The sequence below is a fragment of the Schistocerca cancellata genome, chromosome 10, assembly GCF_023864275.1.
Source record: "Schistocerca cancellata isolate TAMUIC-IGC-003103 chromosome 10, iqSchCanc2.1, whole genome shotgun sequence".
Lineage (NCBI taxonomy): Eukaryota > Metazoa > Arthropoda > Insecta > Orthoptera > Acrididae > Schistocerca > Schistocerca cancellata.
In genome coordinates, this window is record NC_064635.1 from 69,582,045 (window position 1) to 69,596,908 (window position 14,864).

At 38.4% G+C, this 14,864-nt stretch overlaps 1 protein-coding gene across 1 annotated transcript in view; it reads right to left on the reverse strand.

Annotated features, from left to right (window-relative positions):
- Nucleotides 1-4,303: 4,303 nt before the first annotated feature.
- The window catches only part of LOC126106118 (thyroid adenoma-associated protein homolog), a 230,947-nt gene continuing 220,386 nt past the window's right edge, over nucleotides 4,304-14,864 (reverse strand). The window contains 2 exon segments of the mRNA XM_049912364.1: nucleotides 4,304-6,328; nucleotides 13,884-14,058. Of these exon segments, the coding sequence (XP_049768321.1) occupies nucleotides 6,123-6,328; nucleotides 13,884-14,058 (381 nt within the window). The 3' untranslated portion in view covers nucleotides 4,304-6,122.

Sequence of the window (14,864 nt, forward strand, 5' to 3'; positions counted from 1 at the left end):
ATGCCATCTCTCAATGTGGAGCTCTTGCTGGAGCTGTGCAGGCAGGTCAAGACAGCACCGATGCAAAGTGGAGAAGGCATTTACAGAAAGACAAGAACACATTTTTTGTCAGGAAAAGTTATTATTTGTTCACATTAGAGTAAGCAGCTAAGACAAAGACTAGTGGAATGTTTTACATAGAGTGCAGAGTTATACTTAGCTGCAATACAGACACAATGAAGTCGTGGAGAGTGGTGTTTTATAGCTTTTGAAATGTAGCTCTGGAGAAAGATGTAAGAAATGGAAAGACAAAGTAAGGAACAAAGAGTTACTGAAAAGAAGGAATGGACAAATAAAATTACTAGGCCAATCAAAAGTAGGAAAGTAATTTGAATGTACTTTTGCAGAGAACAGACTACTTTGTTAAAAAGGCACTTAAGAAAGAACAATGAATGGATGAAGTATTGGAGTGAAGATAATACTTCCTAATACTTGACAGTAGACACCATATTATTCAAAGGACGACAGCAGAAATTAAAGAATGGAGGAAATTGGGTGTGCAGAGGAAGCCCGCCCCAACAGCTGAAAATGTATGATAATGATGATAGCTGCAGTAAATACTACCAAATTATTACCCATTCTCAAATGAGTTTTAATGACGTATTATACATATATTCTAAAGTTCCTATGTAACAGTAAAATAAACAGTGTTTAAATAAGGAATTCACCATGTGACAGTTGCAGATTGCTTGAGAAAAGAGTAAGATTCCTACTACTGTTAGGAATCCATATAGCAAATGAAATATACAACACACAGAGTAATTTACAAAATCTTTTATACAAATTGCACGATACAATGAATGATTTGCTGTCTGTTGAACAGCTTAATGGCAGACTAATGATTCTGATACATGAAGCACAAGGAAACAGGTATAGACACAAGGAGTACACATTATATAACATTTAAAGATATATATGACACACATTAACTATATGCACAGTTTTCACAACTCAGATATGCACAATGAACTAAAACAAATTTTTATCAAGTCTTAACAACACAGGCATCCACAGAATTAAAGGATCTCACTGAAATGCTGAAGATACATATCACAGGAAAAGAAGAAAGAAAATGGGAACAATATTTCTACTGGTAAATTAACACAAGTAATACAATAATAATATGAAACATTCAATTACAAAAGTGTACTGTACACATTTTCAATGTGACATTTGCTAGGCCAAATGTAAGATGATTATTTTACACAACTACACATCAATCCTCATGGTAATACATGTAAATGGCTAAATATTGAGCATATATGTTACAACATGACATTTTTACATGGAAGTATTTCATGAAGATTAAGCAAACCCAGTAAAAAAGAAAAATGTACAAATATACAAAAATATACAAAAATATAAATAAACAACAGACTATTAATATAGCTGATCAATTTAAATTAAAACATAAATAACAAACAAAATCAGAAATTCATTTGCATTAGACTCAGTCATAACATCTCATCTAGAAAGAATGACTAAAAACTGGTTTACATAAAATCACAGCAGCAATTTACTGAATGAAACACAGATGATAAGCAACATGGCTGACAAATCAGTCCCACCATTATTTACAAAATAGTTGCCAATAAAAAGCTACCTTAAGAACTACTTAAATATCAAAACCACATAACAACATACTGTAAAAAATGCAAGTACATTAAAAATATAGCAATTCTTCCTTTTACAAAATGCTTCAAAAACAACTGTCGCCCAGTGACCTCTGATTGGACATCATTCCTAAGATAACATTGTGACAGTGCTCTCTCTCTCTCTCTCTCTCTCTCACCCGCGTGCGCGAACACACACACACACACACACACACACACACACACACACACACACACAAAATATTTGCTACTGCACTCTACATTAAGAGATCCATTTTTCTGAGTACGGGCGATGTTCTAGTATCTCAGATTTCTAGACCCACTTGCTGTGAATGACTGTATTATCTTACTAATATAAAAAGGCAAGTGAGGGAGAAAATGTGCAGGGTACCATGTAATGCTACAGCTGACAGTACAATCCTCTTGCATCTGTAGCACGTGTTTGGAGGACACACATAAAACCTTTAGTGTCAATTTGCTTGTTAGTCAGGTACAATACATAGCCACTGTAGTGTTCATTACGTTCGGGACAAAGCAGACAACAATTATTACATTAAGAATCGACGGTAAAAGTTTCCCAAGCACGTATGTGGGCTGTTTTCTCTCTGTACAGAACTCATCACACACCTGCTTTCTTATGTGTACATCACTATACCTCCAGGATAAGCCTCTAAAAATGTCTGCACCTGGTCTTCTCACCTTTTCTCTTGGCAGCTACACTCCTCACTACCATTTCTTTAATTGTTGTTATTTTCTATCTACACATCTTGTGTTTGGCAAAAATCAAACAATGGAAAATTCAGGATGAAATGTAACAATATTAGAGAAGGAAAGTTGCTACTCACTATATAGTGGAGATGCTGAGTTGCGATAGGCACAACAAAAAGATTCACACAAATATAGCTTTTGGCCATTAAGGCCTTTGTCAGCAATAGACACACATCATGCACTGGTGCTGCTGCTAGCAGCGTGGTTTCAGTTATCTGAGACTGCAGGTGTGTGTGTGTGTGTGTGTGTGTGTGTGTGTGTGTGCGCGCGCGTGCGTTTGTGTCCATTGGTGACAAAGGCCTTAATGGCTGGAAGCTATACTTATGTGAATCTTTTTGTAGTGCTGATCGCGACTCAGCATCTCCGTTATATGGTGAGTAGCAACTTTCCTCCTCTAATAAATGGTTCAAATGGCTCTGAGCACTATGAGACTTAACTACTGAGGTCATCAGTCCCCTAGAACTTAGAACTACTTAAACCTAACTAACCTAAGGACATCACACACATCCATGCCCGAGGCAGGATTCGAACCTGCGACCATAGCGGTCACGCGGTTCCAAACTGAAGCGCTTAGAACCGCACGGCCACACCTGCCGGCCCTCCTCTAATATTGTTACATCTTGTGTTTGTGTTTTTAAATGACCTCTTTATTTATTTTTATTTTGAAGCATCACTTTTGAGATCAGCTTGTTAACTGAATTTTTTATAACTATAGCTACATTTTTAGAGCTTCAATATACTTCCTAGTTTGTGAAATTACACACCTCAATATTTTCAAATGAACACATACAATAAAGTATGAAGCTCACATCAGCAGGGATTAATAATTAAGAAGTTGTTTTGTTTAAAATACGCTTCAAACAGAACATTTTCTTCACTGTCCCTTGTCATTTAACAATGACTGAAACAGTTGTGACTTCCCATTTACAGTCACTGTATTGTCTTAATGATAAGCGAGTTGTTATCTCTGTATGTACATTACACAAGAGCCCATTGCACCCCGTCAGAGCACTAATGTATGTTGGACGCATCTGCGTCTTGCTACAGTCACCAGGGTGGTGAGCGACATTGAGGGTACACCACAAGGTGCTCTCACATGTGTTTGTTACAGTAGTTCTCATAACCAGCTGAATTCTGGTTTAAAATATTTCAACTGAAACATTTACACATTACTTTTGATACACACAAATAAACTAGTAAACACAATGGCGAAAATATATATTGGCAGTATACAATTAGACAACTGATAGTTTTCTTATCAAATGATACAAGAAACAAGCAAAACTCATTCAGACATCTATTATGCTCTTTCAAGTCAACCTCTGTAGTCTGTTTAGATTGTAACTTTACTTATCACAAAATGCTAGAAGTGCCAAAATGTCTGAAAATGAATCCATACTTTAAGTGACACAGACAACATTGACTTACGAGTTGTGCAAATTGGATTACACTTTAAAATCGAAGTATTTATTGACTTACAATTTCTTAGCTGTTTAACACACACATTGTGACTAAAATAATGTAGTTCTCGAATTGGAAACTGTGACACAATGAAACTACTAGCTACAGACTTTCCAGGAAGTGAAAACTGTTTGCTTGTCTGGCACTAGAAACTGGCATCTTGCCTTCTGTTAACACTACTCTTGCCGATTGTGCTACTTGGGGATCGAGACAGCAGACTGTGACTCGTCCCTGGATAAGATGAGTCGGTAAGAGCACTGCCCCCTAAAGGTGAACTTTTCAAGTTCGAGTCCTGATCTGGCACAGAAGAAGGGCGGTAATAATGCCCACTGCACTGTGGAATGAAAGACTCTCTGTACGGTGAGGATTCTTAGTTACTGCAGTGTCAATTACAAACAGCGTAAAACAAACACAGCAAGTGACAGCAATAGTATTAAACAGAAAAAATGAGTGCCAGAGGGAGTAGACACATGAATAAAGAAATGGATTGATTAAAAATGAAAGGAGATAATTAAACTGTAAAAAGTTGGCACAGAATAAAACAGCCACGTAAAGGAAAACCGTTGCCTGATAAAGGACAAAGGTCCCTAAATGGAGAGAGGGGATATGCTAACGACAGCAAAAATGTCACAGAATGTGAAAGAAATCAACAAAAACAAAAAATACATCACCAAATTGCAAAATGTGATAGAGTTCCTGTAACCAGGCAAATTGGGAAATGAAAGAACGTGCAGGAAATGAACGGACAGTGAAACTGAACTGAGAGATAGTCATTAAACAGACTGTTAATATCACTGAAAAGCAAAATAGACTGCTACAAAATGGGAGAAGATTGCAAAACAAAGAAAAAATAGTGACTATACAACAAAAATTTGTCTGCAAACAAGCAAAAGGTATCCCAGATGAGAGAGATGTCGATTCGACCATGGAAGCAGACAGCCAAACAATGAAAGGATGAAACCACATGAAAATTACATCCTGGGGTCTGTGTGAGCTTCCCTTCCTTTATAACCTTCCTCGTCTTATCCCTCTCTGCTTCCTGAGGGGAAGGAACTACTAGTTCTGATAGCTAGGACACTGCTGTCAGTTTATACTTGTCTGTCAGCAGTACTGCTGGAAGTAACTGCCAGCCAGCCACTCTGTCTTATAATTTATTTGTTTTCTTGATTAAATTTTCCTTTGATACATATACACAATATGGCAAATCAAATACAATAAAATTACAAATGATACATTTAATCACAGATGTAGTTCTTAAGATTTACCACATTTAAATAAATAAATGATTGAGCAACCAAGTTTACACATAGCATTCAGAATAAACAATACAAATTATACATACAATACATCAGTAAAAAAGTTTTGGCCTCATTTACATTTGGCAGTGGTGGGTGGAACAAATGTTGTACAACTATGATTAAACTACATTGTAAAACGTTTGTAAAATGTTATAAGACGAACAACTACACGATTAACTACACAGCATGCAACAACTTAACACCTGCACACATTCTGGTGGATCAGAAGTTGCACCATACATTTCTCAATGATGATGTGAAGTAGGACTTCAGGTGTGGCACTTCACATGTAATCACGTACAAAATGCTCCGAGTGGTCGGTCTGTGCAAACATTCTGCTGAATCCAACCGACAACTTGTGCTTTTCTGACGATTACAGCATGGCAAGGAAAACAGTAAAAGTAACGTATTAAAACATTTCTGACAAGAAAAAAGCTACAGTTTACATTTTCTCAAAGACAAAGAAACCGTTTTTGACTGAGCTACTTACAAACTGGTAGTTGGTTCAGCAAGCATTCTGCGGCAGTTTGACAAACAGGGTAAAAGCTTCAGAATGAAAAGAGGGAGAAAAACAGGATGTAAAGCACACAGTACTGTATCAGTGTTCTGCATAATGTCCTCACTCAGCATTACATGTCACAAAAATCGAGTTAAACAATTATTTGTGTACCACGTATCGATTTTTTTTTTTTCAAATAAGGAATAAACAGTACACAGCTACTGTTAGAAGCCATTTGGAAACATTTGATTTCACACAAAGAAAAAAAAAAAAAAGAGCTTGCTGTACAAAAAATGAAGACAGCTAATTATTTCAGTTTTCAAACAGCTTTTCTGCTTTACCTTTGCACATGCATACTCACACAGAATGAGATATTTGCAGTTATATGTTCACTTTATTTTTATCTAATATTTCTCTCACGGTCGCCATGCCGCCACCGCCGCCCTAAACTTGTGGTGTCTCCCCTAGGAGGTCAGCAAGCACTTCGCGCACGCAGCGGGCACGGTACTTGGTGAGGTACACTTTAGCAGTGCCTGGAGGAGCCACAAAATGGTCGCACACAGTAGGAGGCTGGACCTCCTCATTCTCAAATGGAGCTGGTGGCGGCTTGATCACGAGGCCCAAAAACTCGTAAAGTGTGCTGAAAATGCCTGCGGAAAGAAATGGCCAAAGTTACTTAGACAATCAAAAGATTAATAAAAGAAGAAGAAGAAGAAGAAAAAGGACAGTGTAACAGTAAATCTGTGACCAGAAATATGCTTAACGCTAGTGACAGCATTCTTGCTATTTCAGTTGTATGCGTGTTAGCCTGTTGTCTGGTGACTGTTTCTATTCTAACATTAAATCTCCCAGTGATACAGACATCCTCTATGGCTGTAAATTATTTGTTAGTTGAGTTTTGAACATGATCAGGCTAATGTCTACACAACTACAATTACCCTGGAGGTAAATACTGGAAAAGTGAACAAACACAAAAACTTTGAATGTTGGATTTGATTTGGAGGTGAAATCCCATCTTCACCTACATCATGGACACAAAGTAAATTTAAACTTAAAAGTTTTCTGCAGTTAGTGAAAAGATTACAGTCAAAAATTGAACAGAACATAAAGCTATGTATAGATAATGCACATTTCCTGCTCTTGAACAATTTTAAATACATACATGAACAAAAGTTTTGCATCATCCTAATATGTTGAGCAGGTGTGTTGCCATTGTGAATGTTCCCTTACTGACTGGAAGCTCATCCCCTGATGTTGTCTGTAAACATACATACAGCCACCATGAGTATTACTTATGAGTAGAACGCCACACTCAAACGGACTGCAACATTTCAGGTGAAAGTAAAGTATCAATTGGTGACTAGATCCCCATGTTTTTGAGACAATGTCATCCTAAAACATGATAACTTGTGTGCTCATCATGAACATGTTTCTTCAGCATGCTAAGATCGCCAGACTGGTGTGGCCTGCCTGTTCTCTGGACATATACCCAATCGAACATGTGTGGATTGAGTACAATGAGTTGTTTTTTTGATGTTGACAACACCCAGTACTTTGTGTGACTTATGCAGAATTACCATTCAAGAGTAAGACAATTCCGACCAGGCCTGGCTCGATGATCCCACTGATGGTATGCCGACATGGAATGAGAGCCGAGAATGTCTTGAAGTCAAATTTTGTTTTCTGTGTGATGAACTTCGAAATAAAGGGGTGATGCAAAACATTGTTGATATATGTATATTGTAAAGATATTCATACATTTTCTTTAGTAAACTGCAACTACAATGCATTTCTATATAACTTTTTATCTTTGGCAACAATGAGAGCAAGAGGGTTATAAGGGTTATGTTGTTGTTGTTGTTGTTGTGGTCTTCAGTCTGAAGACCAGTTTGATGCAGTGCTCTATGCTAGTCTATCCCATGCAAGCCTCTTCATCTATGTTGAACTACTACTGCTTACAACCATGGGACACTGCTTAGAGTGGTCTTCAGTCTCCTATAACTGTGGTCTGGGGATAGCGTCTCTGCTGGTACTTTAAACGTTCTGAGCCCCACGTCTGATCCTAGCCACTGTTCAAATTTTGAATAAAAGCCACCATCAATGGTAGCCAAAGACCTCCAGAGGACTCATATTCCTTCTGCCAACAGCTTTGTCAAAAAGAGGATGGAGGTGCAGACAGAGTTTTATGTTAATCTTTGGTCACAGCAGTGGGAAACTGCCCCTAAAAGATGTAAGAATCAGCAGTGATCAACAGCAAGAAGATGCAGAAAGCACTTGAAACCACCACATTAAAGACATAAAATGTGTATCAACAAGACGTTTGGCATGTAATTGTAAAAGTGTCATAATGATCTCTCCATTGGCAAAAGATTTTGGATTTGTCCTCCATTCGGATCTCTGGAATGGGCTGCCATGGTGGAGACAATCATCAAAAAAGATTTAATAACCAACGAAAGGGTGAAAATCTTGTATGTTTGGTGCTCCGCAGCTTATAGGTATTTGTTAAATGACCTTGCTGTACACCATGAGCTGCACATAAAATATTTTATTTCTAGACTAGTATTCAGGCATACAGTCCATCATCAGTGGTATATATTTTGTACATCCATATCAACCGACATGTCGTTGAGGCATGAAATCTTTATGGTGTTAAAACTGAGGTGGATCTCTGTGGTACACGTCATCATGTGTACATGTTATTTCTACCAAATGTTAAATAGCCATACTCCTTGGTCACATTGGATACTACTGTTACATGACGAAAACATGGAACTGACCATCAACTAGAACACGTACACAGGAGAACCTGTATACCACAGAGATCCACATGAGTTTTAACAACATATAGAGTTCATTCTTGACACACACATTATTTAACACAGACAAACACAATTGATGATGGACTATAAGCCCAAATACTGGTCTGGTAAGTAAATATTTTTTACAAGCAACTCATGGTGTACAGCAAGATGTCTTTTACCTACGAAAGGGTAACACATAAGTTGGAGCATGGATTGTCAGAAGTTTGAAAGTGGTGCGGAATCCAGAAAACCTGGAAAGGATCAATATAGCTACAGTGGGGATTAGTGAAGAGAAATGGAAAGACGATAACAGTTTTCGATCAAACGAGTATAGGGTAGCTTATTAAAAATTGCTCTTGTTGGAGCACAAAAAGGCGAATATGTTCCTCTGTAGTAAAGACCTTAGGCAGAAAAAATTTGTAATGTGAACATATTCTTGCTCTTTTAACAAAGAACATTCTAAATACTTTTTTCCAGACTCTCTTGAAGTAAATCCTTCATACTCATCATCTCCCTCTCACTGCTACTATATGTCTCTCTCTCACACTGTCTCCTTTTTCTCCCATTGATTATTTTATTCTATACCTCACTGCCACTGTCTCCTTTCTCAATTACACTGTCTTCTTTAGTGTTTCTTCCTCATTGTCATTGTCTCCACCAAACCCCCCAGCAGCTCAAAAATTCTCTGAACTCCCCCCCCCCCCAATACCAACGTGTTAAAAAGTTTGATCCTTCCCCATATCTAGTGGTAAAGTTTGCCAGTCTGGGAGGGTCCAGAACAATCTCCATTCATCTTTGTTTCTCATTTCCACTGTCTCCTCTCTCTTTTGCTCCCACTGCTTCTATCTCTATTCTTCTCCCTTCAACTTTTACTGTCACTGTCTCTCACTGATCATAACTATATCCTCGCTCTTTGGCTCACACTTGTGTTGCCTTCATCCATCTCTCTTTCACTCCCACTTTCTCTTCCCCCATCATCACTGTCTCCTCTCTCTTCCACTGTCACTATATCTCTGCTACTCTCTTTCAGCACAAAAAACTACTCTCTTTCAGCACAAGAAAGTGCAATTATGTTAGCATGACATAATTTTTGCTGAGTATGATGGAATGAGGATTGAGGCAGCTGGTTCCCCAATTTTCTGTCAGAGGCTTTTAAAGAGGGACATATTCGCCTTTTTTGTGCTCTGGAAGGAGCATTTCTCCACTGGTTCTCTTATTTTCCCTGCTACAGCAGGGTGGGCATGTTATATAAAACGAATTCCGTATGCCGCTAAAGTTTTGATAGTTTATTTATATACATCAACAGATTTATATAATTTGGAACATATAAACAACAAATAAGTATGCACAATATAAAGTTAATACAAAATCATTTGCTATGCATTTTTTTCTGGATACTTTCCTCGTTGATTACAATTCAACAAAAATGCCCGACCTGTGATTTATACTTTAAAAGAGTAGAAATGATAGAAATAGTATATAGAATTTGAGTTATATTGGCAAAAAAAGGGCAAATAGAAAGAAAGTTTTGTGACCTCGGAACCCTTGTGATGACCTTAGAATGCTTGTCATGTGTTCACTACATCAGTTAAAACTAGATTTACATCTCACACTGGATATTATGCACTTAATTTATGTCCATAAGTACAGTAAATTTGAACCTCTGGATCTTGGTAAAGGATACCACAGATTTGGTTCAAATTCTGATAAATGTTCATGAACAGAAATTATATATGGCAATCCCCACAACTGGTGCTTTTGGTACCCAAAAGCATGATTCACCAGGTGTATCTTTATATCGAAGACAGATTTTCAAACACGGGGAAAATGGCTTTTCTAGATGAATGTCTAAAGAATGCAGAGTTAAAAGTTGATCCATTTGCTATTGTTATTTATTTAGATAACTGTGGATGATGGTGCAGAAATGGGTAAATTGGCTTTTGTGGTTTTCTACAAAATGATACCTCCGAACCTATGGCTCTAAATAACTGATAATGATACTGAAATTCCCTGAGAACACCATCTTAAGAGCGTACAGTAAAAATTTCGACAATCTGCCACAAATAAAGATTATAGAAGGGGGCATCCTCACAGCTGGCACTCTTCGTACCTGAAAATTACAGTTTTTCGAGGTTTTCTCAGGTACCGCCCATGAGCAAAAGGTGACTTTATAAGCTGCTTGAAGTTCAACCCTAGGCCACACCAAATGCAAAAGAACCTACTGATTTGCTCAGTTTGCCTGGGCTGGAGAAAGTGTGTAACATTTGAATTTTGACCCTTTACTGTAACAAAGTTACAATATACCCGATTCTTCTGAAAGGTATACAAATGGTCGCTAGCCCAAAGGCTGTCCAAAACACTTCACCCCTTATCTCTGTGATCAATAAAACCCAAGATATGCCCTCTTGAAAAATTGCACGTCTGTGCATGGCTTTTCGGAGCATATTGGTACCTTGCACAGACCCATGTTGACAGCAGCAGAAACACAATATAATAGGATTAGGATTGAATATAAATAGGAAAATACGGCAGAGTGTGAGTTATGGTGAGCTGTACACTGACCAAATGTTAAATAGCCATACTCCTTGGTCACATTGGATACTACTGTTACATGACGAAAACATGGAACTGACCATCAACTAGAACACGTACACAGGAGAACCTGTATACCACAGAGATCCACATGAGTTTTAACAACATATAGAGTTCATTCTTGACACACACATTATTTAACACAGATAAACACAATTGATGATGGACTATAAGCCCAAATACTGGTCTGGTAAGTAAATATTTTTTACAAGCAACTCATGGTGTACAGCAAGATGTCTTTTACCTACGAAAGGGTAACACATAAGTTGGAGCATGGATTGTCAGAAGTTTGAAAGTGGTGCGGAATCCAGAAAACCTGGAAAGGATCAATATAGCTACAGTGGGGATTAGTGAAGAGAAATGGAAAGATGATAACAGTTTTCGATCAAACGAGTATAGGGTAGCTTATTAAAAATTGCTCTTGTTGGAGCACAAAAAGGCGAATATGTTCCTCTGTAGTAAAGACCTTAGGCAGAAAAAATTTGTAATGTGAACATATTCTTGCTCTTTTAACAAAGAACATTCTAAATACTTTTTTCCAGACTCTCTTGAAGTAAATCCTTCATACTCATCATCTCCCTCTCACTGCTACTATATGTCTCTCTCTCACACTGTCTCCTTTTTCTCCCATTGATTATTTTATTCTATACCTCACTGCCACTGTCTCCTTTCTCAATTACACTGTCTTCTTTAGTGTTTCTTCCTCATTGTCATTGTCTCCACCAAACCCCCCAGCAGCTCAAAAATTCTCTGAACTCCCCCCCCCCCCCCCAATACCAACGTGTTAAAAAGTTTGATCCTTCCCCATATCTAGTGGTAAAGTTTGCCAGTCTGGGAGGGTCCAGAACAATCTCCATTCATCTTTGTTTCTCATTTCCACTGTCTCCTCTCTCTTTTGCTCCCACTGCTTCTATCTCTATTCTTCTCCCTTCAACTTTTACTGTCACTGTCTCTCACTGATCATAACTATATCCTCGCTCTTTGGCTCACACTTGTGTTGCCTTCATCCATCTCTCTTTCACTCCCACTTTCTCTTCCCCCATCATCACTGTCTCCTCTCTCTTCCACTGTCACTATATCTCTGCTACTCTCTTTCAGCACAAAAAACTACTCTCTTTCAGCACAAGAAAGTGCAATTATGTTAGCATGACATAATTTTTGCTGAGTATGATGGAATGAGGATTGAGGCAGCTGGTTCCCCAATTTTCTGTCAGAGGCTTTTAAAGAGGGACATATTCGCCTTTTTTGTGCTCTGGAAGGAGCATTTCTCCACTGGTTCTCTTATTTTCCCTGCTACAGCAGGGTGGGCATGTTATATAAAACGAATTCCGTATGCCGCTAAAGTTTTGATAGTTTATTTATATACATCAACAGATTTATATAATTTGGAACATATAAACAACAAATAAGTATGCACAATATAAAGTTAATACAAAATCATTTGCTATGCATTTTTTTTCTGGATACTTTCCTCGTTGATTACAATTCAACAAAAATGCCCGACCTGTGATTTATACTTTAAAAGAGTAGAAATGATAGAAATAGTATATAGAATTTGAGTTATATTGGCAAAAAAAGGGCAAATAGAAAGAAAGTTTTGTGACCTCGGAACCCTTGTGATGACCTTAGAATGCTTGTCATGTGTTCACTACATCAGTTAAAACTAGATTTACATCTCACACTGGATATTATGCACTTAATTTATGTCCATAAGTACAGTAAATTTGAACCTCTGGATCTTGGTAAAGGATACCACAGATTTGGTTCAAATTCTGATAAATGTTCATGAACAGAAATTATATATGGCAATCCCCACAACTGGTGCTTTTGGTACCCAAAAGCATGATTCACCAGGTGTATCTTTATATCGAAGACAGATTTTCAAACACGGGGAAAATGGCTTTTCTAGATGAATGTCTAAAGAATGCAGAGTTAAAAGTTGATCCATTTGCTATTGTTATTTATTTAGATAACTGTGGATGATGGTGCAGAAATGGGTAAATTGGCTTTTGTGGTTTTCTACAAAATGATACCTCCGAACCTATGGCTCTAAATAACTGATAATGATACTGAAATTCCCTGAGAACACCATCTTAAGAGCGTACAGTAAAAATTTCGACAATCTGCCACAAATAAAGATTATAGAAGGGGGCATCCTCACAGCTGGCACTCTTCGTACCTGAAAATTACAGTTTTTCGAGGTTTTCTCAGGTACCGCCCATGAGCAAAAGGTGACTTTATAAGCTGCTTGAAGTTCAACCCCAGGCCACACCAAATGCAAAAGAACCTACTGATTTGCTCAGTTTGCCTGGGCTGGAGAAAGTGTGTAACATTTGAATTTTGACCCTTTACTGTAACAAAGTTACAATATACCCGATTCTTCTGAAAGGTATACAAATGGTCGCTAGCCCAAAGGCTGTCCAAAACACTTCACCCCTTATCTCTGTGATCAATAAAACCCAAGATATGCCCTCTTGAAAAATTGCACGTCTGTGCATGGCTTTTCGGAGCATATTGGTACCTTGCACAGACCCATGTTGACAGCAGCAGAAACACAATATAATAGGATTAGGATTGAATATAAATAGGAAAATACGGCAGAGTGTGAGTTATGGTGAGCTGTACACTGACAGGGGTCTTCTCATCACAACTGGCAACAAACCTATGCCAACAACAATAATTCAGGCATAGGTCCTGACATCAGAAGCAGAAGACGAAGAGACAGAGAATGTAGGTAAGGATACTGATGAGTGATTCAGTATACATACTGACACACGATAATCTGATAATCGGAGCTCGACCAGCGACTGACCTTCAGGCAGGAACCACCACTTCGCAAGCCAGCCCCGCATGCAGGGGTCCTGCTTGCGCAGCAGCAGCTCACGGCCAGTGCGGTCTGCTACGACGCGCAGGTGGGAACACGCCTGCTCGCACAGTGCCGCACCCTCGCGGAACTCGTTCGATTCGCTCTGCTCGAAAATGCCTTCCTGGAAAATTGTAATGCCACATTGTGTTTAAGATTGTTATTTCTCTGTTTATTTACAACATGCTTCATTACATACTATTTGTAATACTGCAAGTATGCATTTTCTTTGTGTGTGCGTGTGTGTGTGTGTGTGTAATGTTTTATGTTGTATGATGATGATGATGATGATGATGATGAGATAAGGGAAAGGGTGAAACTCGGTGCTGGCACATAACCTACTCCTTGCAAACAGCATCAACGGGGCCACCAAGCTTAACATCTCCATGTGCCCCCACTCTATGGGACATTGGGGAGAGGTTTGGTATTAAACCAGGACATTGGTGCAACGTCTGGTGATCAGGAAATCTAAGCCACCACCTCTCCTCACCTGTTCCGGCCAAATAATAGCAGTGAAAATTTTTTCCACCACCAGTATTCGAACCGGCTCACCCCCGGGTCGAGTATCACCGCACAAGCGTGCCTTAGCGGCCTCGGCCACAGAGTCTGTTGTTTAAGACTATTCTGTATAATAAATTTACGTACTTTACAGGTTAAACAATGAGACAAAAGTCATTAAGGGTAGGGACAAACATGTTACAGACATCAAGTAATGACAGATATTATACTGTACAAGTTCCTCACGAGGAAACACTCTTTGCAAAAACTGTTTATTCTATTATTAGTTGATACCTTTTTGGCCCGTGGACCTATTTTCACTGCCTCTCGGGTTTGGACATAATAATTCCAGTGATTTTCCAACTGTTAGATCAATGTCTCAATTTTGCACAAGTCTCTTCTGAGGAGTTTACACACTCCCCGTCTATGACT